Below are 21,891 nucleotides of genomic sequence, written 5' to 3' on the forward strand. Positions count from 1 at the left end.
ACGGCTATTTATTTTGCATACATTTTTGGTATTCGATTAAATTGACCAGACTCGCCCTCGGGGGTGTGCGACAGATGCTGCCACGCAGGGCCCCATGCTTGAAGTAGTCTCGCATGTGTGGTAATATAACAAAAACTAATATTTTTTACTACAATAGAACAAGGTAGCTGTAGTACAACTACAGAAATGATAATGATCATTCCAAATGATATAACAAATAAACGAGAATTATTTGCAACTCGAAGGAGCCCCACAGTTCATTTTCTCTATGGGCTCAGTGTCTATAACTGTGGTCCTGGAATTGACCTAGTAATGAGGGGATCTACTGACATTTTATTTTGGACTTGAAATCAGTTTAACTTGCATGATAATGCAGTTATTATAAACCATACTTAAAGTAGTATAAGGATTAAATGCAACCAATTTTTCAGCTTTAGTTTTTAGAACCCTAAAATACCTTTGGTTTTAGTTATTTTCACTTTCTTTCATAAATTATAAATGCCTATTTTAGGCATTTTTAGAGCCTTTATGCCTATTTCGATCATTTTAAATGCCTAAACTTCTGGGCTCTAATTATGAGAGTAAGTAATATCTCAGATAAAGCAGCACCATCCTTGGGGGAGGGGGGGGGGGGTCATAGGTGCAGTTAGAGCAGACTCTTCCATATGGGCCCCCACCCCTCGCACTTGTGGAAGAAGTTAAAAAATATACAGATATATGTTACGGTAAATGTAATAAATGTGGTTATTATACATACTTACCAAGCATTTTTAGTAAGTTTGATAAATTTCCCTAAATTAAATCACTTTTACCAGCGATTATGCATAGTACTCAAGTGTCCCATTCTTGCTAAATTGTACTATATATAGTAAAATTATTTATAATATTATATCAGACACGATCCTAAAATTTGTTATTGTATAAGGTTAGAACTACAGTATATTCTATCTCACATGCTAGACTCATTTATAATTTTTTTCATATTTGTCAAATTCACAAATTACACTAGAACATTGTGCATAATCACAGATAAAGGCAATAAATTCCAAGTATAAAATTCACTAATAGCAAGGTTTCCGAGATTCAACTGATTTGATTCTGGAATTTTCATCAATTCTGGGATTTTTTCTCTCATTAATTCTGAATTTTCATTAGCGATAGATATTCTTCCGCATTCCCACATATTCTGCGATAAAGCATGAATCTTGGGATGCTCGATTTTCCTTCCCCCACAAAATATATAAAATCAGGGCTAAGGGGCCGTTCAAGTACACTGCTAGAAACAATTAGAGGAGCACATGGTTTTAACAAAATTACACAAAGATATATACCGATAAGTAACATAAAATGAATCATCCATAATTTAAAGCCTAGCAGGAAACGGAAGAAAACTTCATATGCAAATCAAATTTCATGATGTCAAAAACCAGAAAAAGGAGATAAGGGCAGAAATCGGGATGTTGCAGAAACGTCTGTTTTACTGCCGTAACTGTGAAATTCGATTGCGCAGTATTTTTTTTTTGAGACAAGGTGACTTGAGGATGTCTCAACAACATGATTTACCGGAATCCATGGCATGGCGTGTTATAGGCAGACTGGAATCCGGGCAAACACAACGTAGTGTCGCGGACGCTGTTGGAATCGCCAGAAGTGTTGTTGCAAGGCTGTGGAATCGATTCCAAGAAACAGGAAATGGTAGACGTCGACCAGGGCAAGGTCGGCCACGTGCCACTACAGCAACTGATGACAACCTGATGATGTATATATGGTTAACAGTCCGTCGAAACAGAACAGAGAATGCTACGCAGCTGCAAAGACGGTTGCTCTTGGCAACAGGATGAAGGGTTTCCAGCCAAACAGTATGTAATCGGCTTCATGAGAGAGGGCTCTATGCACATAGGCCAATGGTCTGCATTCCGTTGACCCCCACGCCACCGTACGGCCCAAAGAAGATGGGCTGATAAACATCGATATTAGGAGCAACATGATTGGAGCCAAGTGCTGTTTACAGACGAGTCCCGATTCAGTCTGGAGTGTGACACCTGACGTGTTCTGGTATGGAGGGACAGGGGCACTCGAAATAACCCTGCATTCGTTTGTGAAAGGTCACAATACAGACGAGCTGGTTGGATGGTATGGGGTGGAATCAGCATAGGCGGATGTACAGACCTGCATATCATTCGGAATGGCACTTTGACGGCCCGAAGGTATGCAGACGAGATACTGCGACCTCATGTCATCCCTTACGCTGGAGCCATTGGAGATTCCTTTGTTTTCCAAGATGATAATGCCGACTGCATAGATCTTGTCTGGTGGAGAACATGCTTGAAGCTGAAACAATACAGCGTATGGAATGGCCAGCGTGCTCTCCTGACCTGAATCCAATCTAGCATGTTTGGGACATGCTCGGACGATGCATTGCTGCGCGACCAAGGCCGCCTGTTACTGTCCGAGACTTGCAGATTGCACTTCTTGAGGAGTGGAACAGTATTCCCCAAAGTCTGATCGATAACCTCATCGCATCCATGGCAAACAGGTATGCAGCAGTCTTAGCTGTTCGAGGAGACCACACGCCCTATTAAAACTCATGCATCATGTCTAAACAGTACTTTTTTTTATCGTTTAAATGTAACCAAATTGTTGCCCTAAATCATATTTTCATGTTTTTTCCATATTTTCAAAGAATTAAAGCTTAATTCCAAATTTTTTTACGTCTTTTTTCTGTATTGTGCATTGATACACGTGTACTATCCATTGTATGCCAATACGTGGCTGTCTCGCACGGTTTTCTTCACTTTTTTGCTTGCTCCCCTAATTGTTTTGAGCAGTGTATTACATCATCATCGATGGGGAAGAAGGGGGTTTCCGATTAGCTGACTTTTGATGACAAGGGGAGAGGAGGGGGTTTGGAAAATGCTTACATCATAAACCACTCTTTATGAAAATATAAAATATTTTTAACAGTGTCTTACTCTGTGCACCAAAAACGAGAAAAACCTTTCGATAGTTTGTGGGCACTTGAAGTCACACCCCACTATTGATAAGTGCCCTACAGAGCCACTTTAGTGATCTCTAAATTTTTCGCAGATCCAAGTGACCTGAAAATGTGTCCAGGCTGTTTAAGTGCTCTGGAACTGTCAAGTGATCCGTAATTATATGCTGTGGATCACACTTAAATAATCGGAGAATGTGCGCGGGTAACTTGAGTGATGTAGAACCGCACTGGGGGCAACTTAAGTGCTCTAAAATTACGTCACTCAAGGAATCTCTAAATGTTTCATGGTTCGCTTAAGTGTTCTAGAACTGTGTGCCGGGTCATTTAAGTGATCTGAAAATGTGCCACTGGCCACTTAAATGTTCTGGAATTGTACCACGGGACACTTAAGCGATCTGTAGATGTGCCGCTTAGTTCATTTTTTTACAAAATTAGGTTTGAGGAGGGCAGGGAGCATCAGATAACCCCCCAGGGACATATTTGGTCTGCGGCCAAGGGCCTTTTGCAATTTATCATTGTATGGCTTAGAGGGTAGGTCGCAATGAATTTATTAAAGATAAATTTTGAGTTCATAGCCTTTAAATAACATTGAAATTAACAAAAATTGATTATAACAACATATAAAAAGGTATTTTCTTCCGAAATTTTAATTAAAAAAAATATTTTTTTGCATTAAAAAATAAATTTTTGATTGTGGGGAGGGGGCCACACACGAGCCCTCCCCCCTCCCCACCTGTGTACGTTTCCGATCCCACCAATGGCTAAAAATTTGCTTACATAATACTTGAACAGCCCCTAAGGAGCCTCCCACAATTATTCTCGCACCGGGTCCCATGTCTGATAGAAGCGGCAGTGAGATAAAGTACAGTGAAACCTCACCTCAACACATATCAACCTATCCCAAGAAGTTAAAGGAAAAAATCTTTCACTTTAAGATTCAATGCAATTTGCCTTGGCTAGCCTATATATGGAAACATTCCTTCAGAAATAGTTATTATCTGAAATCGCAGATTGAATATTTGAACGAAATGAAAAGCATTTACAAATGGACAAGGTCTTCACTTCTGACGAGAATACACCTTATGAATGGGCACGTTTTTTTAGCATCAAGAAAATAGTTCTCAGACCGTAAATCACAATAACTTCTGGATAATATGTATTCAATGTTCAATGTCTCATTTGAAAAATGAAAATTCAAAGTTTCTAGTCACAAGTGTTTGATCTCAGTACGAAAAAGTATGAAAACTGTAGTGTCACAAATCGAAAATTGAAGAGTTCAGCCAAATAACAGTCTATGCTAATGTCCGGCCTGTTATTACCTAATTTGATGCAAGGTGCTGTTATATTCCTCTTAGCAAGTGCTTCAAAAATGAAGTGAAATAGGGGTTATAAAATTATAATATGAGTATGAAATTACCAAGTCAGTAAGGGGTATTTGAAAAAAATTATCATCCAAAAATAATAGAGTTTTTCATTTTTCTTAAAATAACATGAGATTGACTAATAAATTGTTTTTGAAACATCAAAAATGATTCTAGAGGATGGAGTGACTTGTGTCTAAACTAAAGAAAACCCATAGTTGTTAATGCTTTACTAATTAACTCATTTGCATTCAAAACTTGTGGCCTTGTCTCAATATCACCTAATCAATTTTTTTCCCAATCTCTCTTTATAGAAATATGTAAAATTCAGAAGAACACACAGGCTAGGTTTGCACATTACAATTAAAAGCCCAAGAGTAGGAGTGCATCACTATATATGATCTAAAATAGGTTCTTTGTGATCTTTAACATTAAGATAAGATCTTTAAGATTTGTTTTGAATGAAAATTCCATTGATTACGAAATGGCATTTTTTTTCTCGTTATTATTCAAAAATTATGACTGCATTTCATTCTATCATCACCATGACTTGACAAGTTAAATAAAAAATTAGGTGCCAAGCAAAATAATGTTTTCCTGGACTTAGAGCCTGATTCCATGTTGGCTGACACACTTATAAAAATTTCCTGGAAACAGATTTGTCAATCCCTATGTTACTCGTTACTTTATATGGATCTGAAATGGTTATCGATGTTCAACATCAAATTTTGACACTTCTTTATATTAAAATATTTTCATCTTGAATTTCCTTTTAAATTCATGTTTTATTTTGCATGTTTCTGAGAAATTTGAGATTGGTGGTCGTTCAATTGAGGTATGGCTGTTTATAACTGAGTTAAACTAGAGTATTTTTTTTTTATGGGAGGGGAAAATAGAAGCAAATATACGAATGAAAATTCATAGAAATTCACAGAGAGCAAATTATCGACCTTGTGAGCAGCTCCTTTATGTTGAGCAAGTTTCCTAGTAGACTTGCAGATGTCAGTCGCAGAAAGCTCGGCGATTCTCACTTGACCATCGCGGGCGCAGCTGACAATTTGGCAATCTCCACTTAAAGGTAAGAATTTAGCCTGAAAGAAAAAAAAAACCAGTCCTGTAGTAATTTTCCTCCAAAACACCATTCAACGTATCTCAGCATTATCGTTATGCATTCGGGTACCCTTAGAAAGAAAAAATTGAGAAATAACTTTTTTTTATTCAGCCATTCTTAAGTGCCAGTTGGAATGGCGTACCTGTATGGGATTAATTTACTCAAAATTCCAAATGGTGATATTTGAAACCATCATTGTATAAATATTTTTCATTATAAATTTTGTATTCTAAATCTGTTTTCGAACCTCACACTGTCACTGAAATGTTTGATTTTGTGAGTAAATGAAAGATTGAATTGCCTATATCTAGGGTGCTCAACCTTTTGCAGAGTGCAGGCCACTTTATTGATTTGAAAATGAATTGCAGGGCACTACAGTGCCACAGATCACTGTAAATGTGCCATGGATCACTTATGTGACAGGTAAATATGCCACGGGCCACTTAAGTTCCTTCTTAACATGCCATGAGCAGCTTGAGTAATTTTCAACTGTGTGATGGATTACTTGAGTCATCTTTAAACATGCCACGAGTCACTTAAGTGATCCGAGAATGTGCTGTTGACCACTTAAAAGATGTGAAAATGTTCCACATGTCACTTAAGTGATCTGGAACTGTGCCACAAGTCACATAAGTTATCTGTAAATATGCCGTAGGTCACTCAAGTGATCTGGGAATGTTTCGCAGGTCTCATGGGTGATTTGTAAATGCGTTTCTTAGTTCTTTGTACAAAATTTAGTCGTGAGCCACATCACATGGCTGAGGGCAAATTTGGCCTGCAGGCCATAGGTTGAACATGTATGGCCTATATAGTCATTAATGTTGCCAGATGTCAAGTGCCTCAGAGTTGTTGAACTTTGAGTGTTAGTAGATCAAACAGCAGGTCAGTTCGAGCAACTTTTTCAGATTTGGTTACAATTTTTTTATAGGTTTAACAAAATTTCTACAACTAATAAAGATCCAACTGGGAAACTCATTGTATGCAAATAAAAACTGTTAATTACATGCACAGGAAATAGAAATTTGGGACATTTATTGTAACAAAATTTCACTTGTCACAGTAATGTAAATATTACCTAATTAGTAGATGGTGTAATTATTAGATTGATGAGTGACTGTATAGTATAGGCCTAACATAGAAGATATATTCACCTGAAAGACATTGCTTCGATGGCCACTGTTATATGTCAGAATAGGCTCAGATATAGCCCAGTCCCAAAGAACCACATTCAAGTCATCAGAACCCGACACTAACCTCGTACCACTGTTATTGAAATTCAGGGCATTCACACAACCATCATGTTTCTTCATCTTATACATCAGTTCTAGCCTCTCAGTCATGTGTAGACTACCATAGCAGTCGAGTCTGAATAGATGCGGAGAAAAGTTACTAGGTTTACCATATTCCCGTGAAACAGTGCATTTTGGTAAAGCCCATTTATGCTTGGGCCAAGGTGTTGAAGGTGTCGGATCATATTCTCCCCTGTCTTGGGACTCTCCCCTGCGTGGGACATGGTCTGGTTCATTTTCTTTGTTTTCTTTCGAATCGTCTTCGCTGTCGTCATCGTCATCAGCCCTGTCTTTTTTATCTTTCCCAAGTTCTGATTCAGCTGTACTGTCATCCCCACCTTCAGACACCACAGGCATATCAGCTTCAGAACTGGCGGCTTCCTGCAAGTCATTGATGCTACATCCTTCGAGATTGCCAGAATCTGGGCTATTCAACTCACTCTTGCTTTTGAATATCTTTATGGAAGACACTTCCTTGATATCCGATGAAATAATGACATTCCCCACATTTCCAATGTTATCTTCATCCGAGCTGCTATCATGCACACGGTCGACATTGATACCGCTATCGTCTTTCTTTAATCGTTTCTCGTTTTTGTGACTTACAAAGGAATTCGGTCCAGTGTCTTCCATCCCAACAGCTTTTGAAAAATTTGTCCTTGCAGAACGTTTAACTTTGACAGAGTTAGACTGATTTGATTCCATTCGCTTTAACTAAAACTGTCCCCTGGAATAAAATTTAAAAAAAAAAAACATGGAATGAACTGATAAAATTTGTTTTGGGATTCAAAAATCTGAAAAAAAATTATCATTATTGAAAAAATTCTGAAATTAGGGCACTCAAACATATTTGAAATTAAATGTAGTGGTTGATTCAATCACTAAAACACGATTTAAACTCTTATTCAACAAGACATACAGGACTAATAGTTTCATTCATTAAATTGAAGTCATACTATATGTTTAGTCAAAAAACTGGAAGCTTAATTTATGCAGCCAAGGAGCTGATGCTCAGCATGATTTTGAGTTTCATTAACAAGCATTTTTCTAACTTCTGACAAGACGTTATTTCTTTCAAACCGAGAGCAAGTCAGGTCTATCGCCGTGGGTAATTTACTACCCCCGGTGAGTTGTGCTGGAAGTATAAGTGTGTGTATCTAACAGTCTGAGTGTGTATCTGATGTATTATTTTTCAGTGCTGCCATCTATATTTCATGACCGAAGTGTAATGATTGAATATTTAATTATCTGTATGTTTCCATATTTCATCTTTTTCATTATTTTAAAAAATATTTTTTATCAATAGTTCATAGCCAAATACCAATTTTCTCCAGCATCCCCCCCCCAATTTGTGACATTTGGAAAGCATTGGTTGAAATCTTACACCAGTTGCCACCTATCAAATTTTGTGTTGAAAAGATTAAGAAGAATGTAGCCATCACCTGAATCTCCTTTTAAATCAATTAGAACTGTGAATTAATGCACACATTATTCAGGATAAAAGGGACGAGTTGAAAAAGAGGCAAGAGTGATCAAATGTCCTTCTCCTGGCTACTTTTCTTCGTGAGCAATATATAATTGGAAATTACTTTGGATTTACTTTCAATTCACCTCACGTGTTTCAGTTTAGAGACATATTATTTATGAAAAACACACGTTTTCAACATGCATAGTTTTTTTTTTTCAGTGTTGCAAAACATGTAAATGATTTCTTTTGACATTAGGTAAAAGGAAAAATCTGATCATATGTTAAGGGGGGGAGGGGGTAAAAAAGTAAAAAAAATCAAAATTTCTTGGTTACAACACATCAAGCTGCAGTAATGTTTCATCTAAAGACCTTGCTTTGAGAGTATTTTGATTTCTAGTAAAACAGACAAATTAGAAATCTGTTGTCCACCCCCCCCCCATAAAGTTGACAAAAAAAACAGCACGATAAACACAAATAAAAAAAAAGAAAATGCACAAACAAATTATTCTGAGTATCAGTTTTTGTCTAAAATGAAAATAAAATACCAAAATATATGGAACATGTTGCGAGTGTCCAGCATAGGCCTAAATATCAAGTTAATTGTATAAAAGCCAAAATGCCCAACGACGGCCAAGATAGGGGAGTATGGCATAGCTACCAACTTTGGAGAATGAGAATTCGGGAGGTTTTCTCGTGGATCTAAAAAATCTACAATAATAAATGTAAAAGGGATCTTTTATTTTTGGGATTTCGCATTAGTAAAAGGGAAATTTTAGGGATATTTTCCTGTTGCAAAAACCATGACACCATGCAAGCCATCGCTAATCATGGCCAACCAGTAGGTTAAAGCCCTTGGGTTGAATTACTTCTCAAAAAGCGAATCTCGCAAACCAAAAAATCTCAGTCGGGCATCAAAACAGGACATATGGATAAAGCAGATATATGCGATTGTGTCAATTTTGGATTTCAAAAGGCTGGATTGATGCTTGCTGATCGGCAAATTTGGTGTTTTTTCTCCAAATCAATTTTGTGGTTTTTTTCTGTCAAATCACAAAAATGAAATATATTTTTTGTGATTTGACAAAATAGCGACAATTTACACAATGCTTATGAAACAGGTTTTTTTAGATAAATTCTTAGAGGAATAATTTTTTCCCCTAAATGTAGGGATCTTTTTACACTCATGGGCAAAATATGAGATATAAAAGAATTTTTTGGGAGTCCGGATAGAGTAGAAGTTCAGGAGACTTGGCAGCTATGGTATGGGCAGGGATGGGCTTAACTATTTTGCGGCCCGGTGCGAAAATAGCTGCTTTGCGGCCCTCCGAAATTATTTTCCCCGATCCTTGAGGTAGCTGAAATTAGACTCAGCTCCCCCCCCCCCCCCCCCGATGCCTAAGTTATTCTCTGGCATAGGCATCGAACCCATTCTGCTGCAAAATGTGGGCACCATCGCTACCACATCTATACACAGCACAATGGAAGGGCTAGACGACTGATTATATTGCAATAAATACTATCTCAGCTGGACAAGCATGCATTTTCCCCCAACGTTCGAGTGAAAATTCAGCACTCTTTCTTATCCAGTGACCCTGAACAAATAGGGCACCTACCCACAAATTTACAGGGAGCAGAATTTGGTTGCTTTTTGCATTACAAGCAAATCTCTCCCCACGCCTCAAAGAAAACTATAAGAGCCGCCCAAAAACAATATTTGCCCCGGGCATGAATTTATGAGATGCAGGCTGTAGGTTTGGGAGGGGGGTTGTAAAAATCATAGATCTCGAGGGTCCCCTGTCTTGGATGGAATCTTAATATATTGCTTTGATAAGTAGTAAAAATGTAACTCAATGTAATCAACATATTTTTCTCAACAAAAAACATAAGACAGTAAATAAAACAATACAATAAAAACAGTATACAATAATACAAACATACAATAATACAATATACAATAATACAAACAATAAAAACAGTAAACAAAATATTTTTAATTCATTTTGCGGCCCGGTGCGGCTGCACCCTTTGCACCTGCCTAAGTCCGGCCCTGGGTATGGGTATGTTTTCGATTTGTGAAGGGTGAGGAAGAAAATGAAACATCTCAGCACATGTACCAATGTATGTATGTATATATATATATATATATATACACGCATACCATTTCCAGTGTATTTTCAAAAGCCAGGGGGGCAACGGACCCTCCCTGCCCCCAACCCCCCAAATGACGGGTCTGATTGTGAGGGGGAAAAAAAAAATCAGCTGTAAAAGCTAAATGCTGAAACACGCAAAATGCCTCGTCAGAGATTTACCCATCTCTTTTTTTTAAATGGTTATATTTAATTTTTTTTTTTTTGCAAACTTCTTTGCTGACTATATTTTATTTATTAGCAGGTAAAGAAATGTTCCTAAGAAGGGGAGTTTTTGGGTGACATTTTTCTTTTTCGTTAACTTTTTTTTCCATTTATTGTCCAATCGGATGAGAATGACCCATATATTTCCCCCAAGATTTGAGAAAAATTAGATTTTTCCAAATTTAAGAGTTCTGAATATCCCTAGTAAATGTGATCATTCCATCGTCACATTAAGATCATTTTCCTCTATTACAATTCTGATAACATAGTCAGTTTGTTTAAAAAATGGAATTGAGAGCTGTTTGATGGGCTCAATGACAATTCTAATAATTCTACCCATTATTATTTTTTTTTTTAACCAAAAGATGTTTATTAGCAAGCCCTGATAAGTGAAATTTGTATGTTTTGTACATGTATGAATCGCTCAAATTACACGTTGTCTCTCACTTACATCCTCCAATTCAACATATTTTATAATTTTAACAATTTCATGCATTTTAGATTCAGCTCATTTTCAGGATCAAAATCTAACTCCAGGTAAAATTCCACAGATTCCGATTTTTAAAAAAAATTTTCCTGAATCATGTTACAGTGAAATCTTTTCAAGTGTGGGATACCCATGGCCTGTATGACAGAAAAAAAGTCCACCAGTTTCGTCGCATACGGCTCACAACATCAAACCTAATTTGATCATTATTAATACATAAAAATTGAAGACAGGTGCAGCTCAAGCTCACCTGCAGCCTGGCTGCAAAGTCTTATGCGCCGCCCCTAAAGATGACTCCGCTTGGAGGTTAAAAGAGGCTTTTGTCTTTTGCTGGTTTTGGGATTAATGTTTTTAATTAATCTCAAATCTCCATCTAAAAGTGGAGCTTTTTTTAACGCCAGAATACTTATTTCAAGCGGTTTGCTTAGGCAGAAACTAGGGGAATGACAGATCTGGTGCTCCATGCCCTGGACAAGAAAACTTGAAAAATTAATACTTTTTCCTTGTGATAGTCTATCTGGTTTCTGGTACTATCCCAGGCCCTGTTCCTCAAGTTTTCTCAATATCTTCGTTGTCAAGGTATAGCTCATAAAAGAGTGACAGCGCTGGTGTCTTGTGAATTTTTATTCATCAAAATTAAAAAAAATTTACATGTGGAAATGAAAGCTTAGGCTGCTGCCGGGTGCAGTGCACCCCTTGCACTTTTGCTTAAGCTGCCCTCGACCTGAGACATAGTTCAAATTGCACTGCAATAGTATTAATTGATAATTGATAAATACTGTAAAAGTGAGTGTTATTAGAATTTTTTGATTAAAAAGTGAATATCATGGTCATTTAATTACAATTTTTATTGTAGATTCCGAAGGAATAGTGATGAATAAACACTGCATCAATGTTCATCAGTGTCTCTTGCAACTAGCAATATAAGATTACATCCAGGAAAACCATCAGTCATGTCTGCATTACCATGCAAGGACTAGATCTTGAATCCTGTGAAATATGCGACAGCAGAAGGCACAAACTGAAGGGGACCCCCAATTTTTAGGATGCCAATCGAAAGAGGGTGGGGGTGATTTTTTAGGGAGCCAACTGAAGGGAAGAGAAGATTTTTTTTTATCACCAAAATATTATTTGCTTACACTTGAAAATGTCCAGAACCTGCCCTATAACATGCACCTGCTCAATGTGCACCTTTTTTGTTTCAGTAACTGTATATGAATGCACATACATGATTACGGGTCATTTTGATCACATGATAAGGTCCCGAATAATAATTTTTTCCTCCTTGTAACTCAATTTTCTCTAGCATGATCACACTCTTCGGGATAATGAGCTTATATCCCATAAGCGACAGAGACTGGTCGCGCTCATTCTGTTCTGCCTTAATGAGCATTATTAAAAATTCCCTGGCGAATATACTGACTGAGCATTTTTATCATTGGGGGTCACAAGTAGGGGGAGCACAGTCAGGTCTCTAACTCTGGGTCTTGGATCAAATTAACGCTTTCCTTCGTTCATATAACAGTACTAAGAAGGGACACCAAAATAGATGCCTGCCCCAGGGTAATAGAATACATTTTTGCCTCTCATTGCAGCCCTGGTAGTTATTTTCAATCACAACTCCTCCCAGTAGCACATATTTCATAGAAATCAATTGATAAGTTTGAAATAAAGAATTCAACCAAATACTTCTAGCTGAAAAACCTGAGAAGAGATCCTCACTCAATATGCTAACATTTACATCAATTTGTCATGACACTCTCTTGAAATTGCATAATAGTCCAAACATATCTTGGCACTTATAAAACCATTTTAACAAGAGCACGTGGACTCTAAGAATATTATTGTTATAAATAAATATTCGCGAATCCGGAAAGAAGCCTTAAGGCCCTTTAAACGTGTTACAACATAGGAGGCATGGATAGATTGAAATAATTATCAAAAACTATAAATAATTCAAATGGAAATAATTACCAGCCATGAGATTCCTCTTCGGTAATCAATTCACACAAACTGGTGAAAGTTTAAAGGGGGAAAACAAATGAATATTCGCTACACGAAAATTTATTAAAAAAACCACGACTTTGTAGATGAATATATAGTGCGAAGATGTTGACGGTTTCCCAGCGTTAGGGATTAATAATATTGTTTTATTTGTTTATTACATTTTTGTCCGCTAGGTGCAATTGATATATATGTATTTATTTTTAAATCAATCATTTCTAAAATTAATATGTAAATTGTTTTCTAAAACTTAAATATTTTCTATAAATTGAAAATTTTCTGTTTGCAACAGTCTGGGCATTTTTCCTCAAAGGCACAGAATGCTATACCAGCTCGCTGCTGATGATTGAAATGTTTACAAATACCGGGTCCTGGTTGATTCAATTATCTTAGGTGCGTGTGTGTGATTATTGTAGTTGTTATTATTATTTTTTACGTTTTTAATAACCATTATTGAGTATAACAGAAATTGAAATAAATATTTGTGTTCAAAACAATGTATATTTGAATTGTTAGTGTGAATAATAGTGAATTAATTTAGGTGTTTAAGAAATGGGCGTGTATGTGTTAGTAACCATGGCCTCCCACATCCTGGAGCAGGGCCCCTTTGCTGGGATCTTTGGAGGGCCCCAGTATAGTGAATTTATATTGTGAAGAAATTAAAAGTGATTGGAATTGTCCCGGGCATCAGTCCCACTCTTGTGGGGCAGGGCCCGTTTCCCAACATAAAGAGGTCCTGGTCAAAGCGAGAATTAGGAGACCCAAAGATGTTTGGTTGTTCAGTAATTTTGTTTGGTTGGTATGTTACTTATATTGTGAGGGGCCCCAAAATTATGGGGCCATAGGCAAATACCTCACCTGTCCTTGTGAAAAATCAGGCTCTGGTTTCCAACTCGAAGAGGCCCTGAGCAAAGCAGGTGGATGCTCTTGCAACAAGGATCAAAGAAGTTTGGTTGATCAGTGAAGCTGTGGCCCAAAGTTATTTGCCCACTGCCAATGCAAAAATCAATCCCTGCTGGGGCCATGGTATAGCGCAGTGTTTCAACCTGTGCTATGTAATGTGTAAAAGGTCTACGAGATCATTTATTGCATGAATGATACATTTTGTGCTGTGAAATAGTTTCCATTTCTTTTACAATTTGGATTGAATCAATTGAAAATTGATATGAAAATTGTAAAAAAATTAATACATTTCAAATTTTATGGGATGTTGGCATCAAAAATGACATTGTGATGCTACAAGGGGAGGGGGGATTGACCTGCACTGCAGTGGTGCCTGTGGTGCCTTGACCTTCACTAAAAGGTGTCAGCAACATCAAAAACGATTGGAAATACTTTGTTTCTTTCAATCTGAGCACAACTCAGGCCTATCACCATGGCCAATTTACTACCTAGTGAGTTATGCCGGAAGTGTAAGTGTGTGTACCTAACAGTCTGAGTATGTAACTAGTGCTGTGTATGATTTTTCAAAGCTGCCATCTATATTTCTGAAGTGAAGCAGTGGGAAACACTGGTTAAGTATCTTTGAGAAATGGCCAGTATCTGGAGTCTAAACACAATTCTGCTAAGTGACTAGAAAGATGCTAGACTTGGACGGAAACATAATACACAAATTTAAGGGCCACAATAGGCAAAATATCCAGTGAGGTGGCTGAGAGAGAAAGGAAAAATGATAAATGAAATAAAATTACATTTTGTGCCCATGAAGAATATGGATGTCTGATGTATCTCAAATACAGCTGCTCAAAATGAAAGCAATTTCCACAAAAAAAACTTTAACTGTATTAGTTTTCCTTTTCTTTTTTTTTAAACACCCGCTAAAAGATTTAGATAAACATATTAGAAAAAGTAGTTATTGTAATATATGTTTTTTTTTATTTATTACCTTATAAAATGTGCATAAACGGTTATTGTTAAAGATAGTATTGTTATATAGAATATTCACTCTACATTGCCCTAAAAATGATAGTTTTCTACACCTATGTGACCTCTAGAATGAGTATTTCATCTTGAGAGAAATATGCTGGCCCCTCAATTCAATCAGAAGGGAATTCTTCTATCTCGATATGACCAGAGTTGTCATGCGGTGAAATCAGACTTCCTAGACCAGGGATTATGAAGGAAATATAAGACCAATATTTGTCTACATTAGCTTCTTGGCTTCTGACTTCAGATAAAACTGACCTCATTATATTTTGGTATACATACATAATTATCATTCTGTTTTTAAATTCTTGGTATTTTTTAAAAATGGTATTTTATATTTCTGAATAGTGAACATGGATCTTGAACAGATTGAGGCTGAAGCAAATACAACAGCGTCCAAGCATGTTGCGAACATGCTGCAGAGACCTGATCAGCTTGAAAAAGTGGAGCAGTATATGCGCAGAGAAAGCCGTAAAAAAGTTAGTAGGAATTTGAATATTCTCTTTCAACATGTGATTGATGTAGACCTGTATGTTACGATAAATGTGATGAATCTGGTTATTACGCTTAATTGCTAGTTATTATTCATAATAACCAATTATCACAATAACTATATATATATTCACATAAGCTATATATTTCATGCATATGATCTGTTGATTTTGTTCGGTATGTGATCTTTAAAATTGAATTCATGTATAATTAACATGTGTTGATTTTCACTGAATATCACAGACTTCAGCTGAGGCAATGCTTAAACAAGCAGTACAGACTCAACTAGATGGAGTTAAAACTGGTCTTTTGAGGCTGACGCAGACAATAAAAGAACTTGAAAGGATCAAAACAAAGTATCAGTTTTTGTAGCATTTTTAAATATTTTTCATATACAAAATAACTAGAAAAATAAGAAAAAAGTGCCAAGTTCTATTGGGCATTCATAACTTTTATCTCTTTGTTTTTATTTGTAGTTAGTTCATTGGCATGATTACTAAAAGTTGCTTGCTCAAAATGCTAACAAATATGAAAATTGAATGTTTCTTATTCAGTTGAAAGACAAAAAAAAAAAAAAAATACATAGCAGAGAGAATGTGGTGATATATAGCAAATGTTGCTCATTGGAATCATAGAAAATATTATCTTTCAGGTATTTTTATCACTTGTGCAAATTATGTAATTGACCATTATCTTAACACGAGAAGGAAATATGTTGTTTATACTCATCAAGGCATCAGTTGATATATATATATATATATATATATATATTTTTTTTTTTGCTGCTTTCTTGTGCATTTTGATTTTAAAGTTGTACCGGACTTATTTTTTCTCAATACATCATCACTATTAACCTTCAAGACTGTATTGTGGGTTAAGATGAATATTTCCTTTCTTGCTAACAACCATTTCCATACTTAGTTGACATTTTCCTAATCTGACCGTAGTATCTATTATGATCCATATATGTGTGGGGGCTAGTTTTTTCAATAACCTTCCTGTATTAAAGGTAAAAGAAAGCTTTCTCTTTCTTTGGTTTATCATTCTGTTTATGACCAGGCTTTCCACCCGGAAAAAGAATTCAACTGAGCTGAGGGCTTCCAAAGGTTGCAAACCACTGTTGTAGCAGCTGCGTGAAAGAACAATAACTTTCTATAGTGACAGAAACCATTTGTATCATGCTGGTAGAAGGTCACAGTGTATTACTTTAGCTGAAAGCCTATATTATTAATCAAAATTATTCTGGCAGAATGCAGATGATGGTAAATATGTACAAGTGACTAAGTTTATTATTGTGAATATAACAGTCATCCCTCGGTACTGGCTTTGGTTACATTTCGGGGGCCAGAACAAATACAGAAAATCTGCAAAATCACACAAACTATACATTTTTATTTTTTAGGGATCTAACCACAACACTTTCTATGTGAGAGCTGTCTGGATCCAGGGATATATAGTAGCAGGTGAACTTCAGCAACAGCTAATCTAATAGAACTTCAAGTTCTTTTTTCTTGATAATATCTGATCATTGATGCCGTAATAACAGAGAACTGCAGCAATGAAGCTAACTGCTATCAATATTTAAAATTTTTCTCTCAGGTTTTTCACTTTCAGGGGCATTTAAGCAACAATCTTTTAGAAAAATTTCCAGAAGCATTAAAAGAAACTTTATAAGAGATGTTTTAAACCATTTAATTAACAAGTACAGTTTCTATTTTGTTCTGATACGAGAATTGGCACTGCAACACTGTTTTTCAGAAAACTGGGAAAGAGACACTGTGAGTATGAAATCCGCAAATACTGAGGGCAGACTGTAATTGATAATATGCTTTTATGTTAATGATCACTAAGTGCAGCCCCTTATCTACAATCCAGTAATATATTTTTAACAATTGAATAATTGTAAAAAAACCCTCTTTTTTTCCTCTTTTGAGAATTTTTTTTAAAGCCAAAATATGATTCAAAATTATTCTATTACAGTGTAAAAGAGATGGAAGTTATATTAAGCACTGTGCCTCAACTTTCTCATAAACTGGCTGATGTAAAAGATCAGAGCATCAAGCATTGCCAAGTAAAAATTTTATGGTTCTTTTCAGCCGTTTCAAACTTCTGATTTATATATTTGAAAATATTCTTGGTAATTTTTTCGGATATATTGAAAAAAATTTATCTTGCCAGGAGGAGGGAAACAATAAATTTATTGCTATATCATATTTTATCATCATTCAGTACATGCTTTCCACCCAGCTCTGGTAGGATAAGTTGAATGTGTATAATATTGAGCAAATCACCCTGTGGAAAATATCTTCAAACACATGAATTGCCTTAATCTTTGGCATATAATCGGCTGATTATCCGCATTCAAAAATGTTTTGAAATTTGTCAAGTGTGGATTATCTTATGACACTTCCCTACATCACCTTGCTATACCAGGAATCCATTCCCTCTTCTCGTTGATTTTATGAAAATTTAGTGCTCCAATCTCTTAGCTAGAAATGTGGAAGAAAGAAAAATTGTGCAAAATGTTGCTATTTAAAATTTGCTATAAACTGTAGCTCCAGTCTAGTTATAGCTTTCATTTGCAGAAATTTGATCATTCTTTTTCTTTTTTTGTCACTGTGGTTACAAAAATGATAAAACATAGTTAAGTTTAATCACCAACTTGTATTGTTTTTTTTATTATTAATTTGTGTGGTCTTTGAACTTTATTTAACCAATAACTTATAAAGAAGTGCTTAATAGACTTGAATAATATTTTCTCCCAATTTCAGTATGCAGCTGCAATGGAGCATATGAAACACATCATTAATGTTCCAGAAAGTGTACAAAAAACACGGGAGAGGATAATTGAAGGGGAATTGTTATTGGCTCATCAGAGGTAGTCTTTTTTCTTTGGTTTTGAGTTGTGAAAGATTTCCAAAATGGAAAAGTTCATAACTATCAAATCAGCCATCCCATGTTTACTTGTTCTACCATGTATCTGTCAATAAATCAAAACCGTTGTCTGGTTTTTTTTTCAGTTTATATGATTTAGAAAACTCTCGTGATGATATACTTTTTGAAATGCACAAATTACCTAATCGAAGTCCCACAGAAATAAATGTAAGTTGTTTTTTTTTACGTTGAAAGTCAATTTTTTTTACTCAAAATATTTGTTTTGTTGATCTCTTCTTATTAACAGAGAACCATACATCTATAATAATATATTTTTTTCAATATTGAAACTTTCTTCATTTCTTTACAGACATTGAAGAGGTACTTTTATGATGTGGAGAAGTTATCGGAAGAACTTGGAAAACAGCTTTGGCTTGTTCTGGGACGAACACTGAATTCAGTGCGTAAAGAACCTCAGGTTATTGTAACGGCTCTAAGAATCATTGAAAGGGAGGAAAGACTCGATGAGATTGCTCGCACCAAGTATAGTGGGTCTGGTTATATGCCAATAAGCAGGCCAAAGATGTGGAAGAAGAAAGCATTTGATGTTTTGCGATCTGCAGTCTTGGAAAGGTAATTTTCCTTATTAGCACTGTCAGTGACACATTGTTCATAATTTGACAATTTTGTTTTTTTTCATTTGCTCAAACTTCAAAAACTCTTTATTTAGATAGCACAGTCATTCTGATTCTGTTCTTTTCTTAACCTGTTCCTGTCATATTTTAATACTCCATCAGAACTGATGTTCATTTCATACGATTATGGTAAAGAGCATAGCAGTACACAAAAACTCATGAAATCCTATCCTATTATACAGGATGTCCTATTCGTCCATTAATACTTGAAAAAATTGTAGAGTCTGTTGAATGTGATTGGCAAAATAAGTTTTGTCACAAAAAGTGATTTTTTAGAGGTAAAAATTTGTGTGTAGAGGACTCTTTGTGCAACAAAATCACAGATCTCCATGGAAAAACATGGAGTATATCACAGTAGGAATTTCTCCATGTGTCTGCCAGCACAACAAATTACACTTCACAAGCTAGTGAGAATGCTGTTTACTGAAGAAACATATTCTTTCTTTTGGTTAGAAAGTTTTAAATTTTGACAATTAAGGTTATATTATGTGCATATATATATATTATAATATTAAACTCAGGTTATTAATTTTCAATCATGCCAATTCATCTACATGTTTAGATCTGCAGTGAAACCACTCTTGAATGTGAGCTGATTTCCCTATTAAAAAGTCTCGCAGCAGAGAGCAATAGGCATACAACGATACAAATCTTCAATCATTACACTTCACTCATGGTTCAAAAAAATAGATTGTAAATGGCAGCATTATAACAAGCACAGAAACAAACCTCATGCTAGGTTCACAACCAGTGCCGTCTTAACGCATGGGCCCACCTCGGCCTCAAGAGAAGAGGGGCCTCAGAAAAATTAGAAGTATTTGAATTTTTTGAGATTTTTCCATGTAGGGCCTCAGAAAAATCATTTGGCCCGGAAATCAACATGTACCAATTTGTTAGAAATTCCACAGAGGAATATGGATGACATACATGTGTGGTTTAGTAGTAGTAGTGAAACCTCTCTGAGAGTGTCACCCTTGGTCAGTCAGAAAACTACTACCACTAAACCAGACATGCACCTCGTCCGCATTCCTCTGTGGAACTTCTAATAGTCAGAAAACTGCATTTTTCAATGAGTAGTCTCCTTAACCCAGGAGTTCTCAACCTTTTTTGTTCCACTGACCCTTCATGCCAATGAGATGAAAGTTCCCCCCCCCCCCCACACCAATAAGATGAAATCCACAGACCCCTTTACTGAATGATATTTAGTGCATAATAAGCTATGGATTTATATATAATTGAGGTGTGAGGCATCAGACTCCAAGATTGAACCAGCATATTTTTAAGATGCATAAAATTTAATTGAAGATAATTGAACATATGTACAAGAAAATTTATATCAGAGCAAGAGAGAATTAGACTATACACATGTCCATCTTATGATAGAACTGGAGATAGACTCTTGGTTTCTAACACGCCTTGCCCCTTTCAAAGGCAGCATCCATTTACGTGATCATCTCATGCTTCAGTATAGAATATACTCAGCTTCTTTCATGTCACCAGATCATGCTTGGTATGAGCTGGTGTAAGAAATATATGAATATTGAGGCCCTACAAGTTATTTGCTTATTAATTCAAGCTTACAGACCCCTCCTCCTCTGTAACCTCTCTAAGGACTCCTGATTAATAACCACTGTCTTAACTCCTTCTGTGGAATGCCCGAATATTTTCTTGGGCTTTTAAGAAATCCTCCCGTTTACATGATATATATAACTGGTATTTCAATGACAATAGTAAAAAATTTCTAAAACCAGTTACAGTTTTTCTCTATTTACTATGCAAAATATTATGGAAAAGGAGGTATGAACCCATAAATCCATCAAAAAATAAGGTGAAACAGTTGAACCAACTTTTTTCCCTTTACAAAAGAAAGAATGTCAAGCAAATCAAATTTTAAGAAAAGAACTTGCAATGCATCAATGGTCTCACCTGTGTAAACAGGGCTATAGAGTTAAATGCACCACTGAGAGAAAGGGGTTAGTAGAGGTCAAATATATTTTTTTATATTATATTTTCCTTCATTTAAGATTTTTAAACACAGTTACAAAACATTTAGGGGGGTTAATAACATAGGAATGATTTTTGGATTATAAAAAAGTCAGCCTTATAGAAAGGTGGCTCTTCTATTGAAGTGACCTTCCAGATAAGTTTCACTGTATTGTAATAATATTTTTATAACTAATTTATGTCAAGCTATTTCAATGTAGGTTTACCAATACAAAGAAAATACTATTCAATATTATTAAAATGTTATCTTCATTCTCTTTCTACCATTTATGTATGCTGCTGATACTATAAGTACTAATAGACACTGTGTGTGTGCGTGTGTGCTGGTATGTTCAATACATTCGCCCCCGCCTGATTGTAAAATTTTTGAATTAATCATAATTTGTTGATTGCTGGTCACAGAAATTTAAAAATTCACTCTTTTCTTATCTTTTTTTAAGTGTGTGTGTGTGTTACTTTTGCCACTTGAGTTCATATTTTTCCTCTCCTTTCAGAATCGAAGGGAATCAATTTGAGGACAGGTCAGAGAATAAGATGTGGCTTGTAAGGCACTTGGAAATTACTAGGATTTTGGTGATTGAGGACTTGAAAGTTGTGAAGGTCAAAAACACTCTCTCATGTTCTATTTTTGTTTCTCAATTCTACTTTTACAGCTTGTTGTTATTATTATTATCATAATAAATTTATTATGTAAAGCCATATTTTTGTTCAATGAAATTTAAATATTCAAATGTCTAAAGCTTACAAGGCTTTCATGCTTAGTGCTGTCTCAAAGTAGGGGGGATTCACAAAAATGAGATATAGTTGAAATTTTTGAAGAGTATGCATGCAAAT

General features: G+C 35.7%; 2 protein-coding genes across 2 annotated transcripts in view; one reads left to right on the forward strand and one right to left on the reverse strand.

Annotated features, from left to right (window-relative positions):
- The window catches only part of LOC149083595 (DDB1- and CUL4-associated factor 8-like), a 45,505-nt gene extending 32,131 nt beyond the window's left edge, over positions 1-13,374 (reverse strand). Inside the window, exons 1-3 of the mRNA XM_089234103.1 lie at positions 13,037-13,374; positions 6,619-7,483; positions 5,307-5,447 (exon numbers count right to left, since the gene is read on the reverse strand). Coding sequence (XP_089090229.1) covers positions 5,307-5,447; positions 6,619-7,461 — 984 coding nt within the window. The 5' untranslated portion in view covers positions 7,462-7,483; positions 13,037-13,374. The remainder of the gene's footprint in view (positions 1-5,306; positions 5,448-6,618; positions 7,484-13,036) is intronic.
- Positions 13,375-13,381: 7 nt separating this feature from the next.
- Sec6 (Exocyst complex component Sec6) overlaps positions 13,382-21,891 on the forward strand; it is a 40,049-nt gene continuing 31,539 nt past the window's right edge. Inside the window, exons 1-8 of the mRNA XM_089234104.1 lie at positions 13,382-13,459; positions 15,341-15,471; positions 15,728-15,840; positions 17,465-17,555; positions 18,256-18,362; positions 18,505-18,586; positions 18,729-18,991; positions 21,552-21,657. Coding sequence (XP_089090230.1) covers positions 15,346-15,471; positions 15,728-15,840; positions 17,465-17,555; positions 18,256-18,362; positions 18,505-18,586; positions 18,729-18,991; positions 21,552-21,657 — 888 coding nt within the window. The 5' untranslated portion in view covers positions 13,382-13,459; positions 15,341-15,345. The remainder of the gene's footprint in view (positions 13,460-15,340; positions 15,472-15,727; positions 15,841-17,464; positions 17,556-18,255; positions 18,363-18,504; positions 18,587-18,728; positions 18,992-21,551; positions 21,658-21,891) is intronic.

The sequence above is a fragment of the Pholcus phalangioides genome, unplaced genomic scaffold, assembly GCF_987345545.1.
Source record: "Pholcus phalangioides strain wild (caught in Gottingen) unplaced genomic scaffold, Ppha-v1.0 ptg000008l_1, whole genome shotgun sequence".
NCBI lineage: Eukaryota > Metazoa > Arthropoda > Arachnida > Araneae > Pholcidae > Pholcus > Pholcus phalangioides.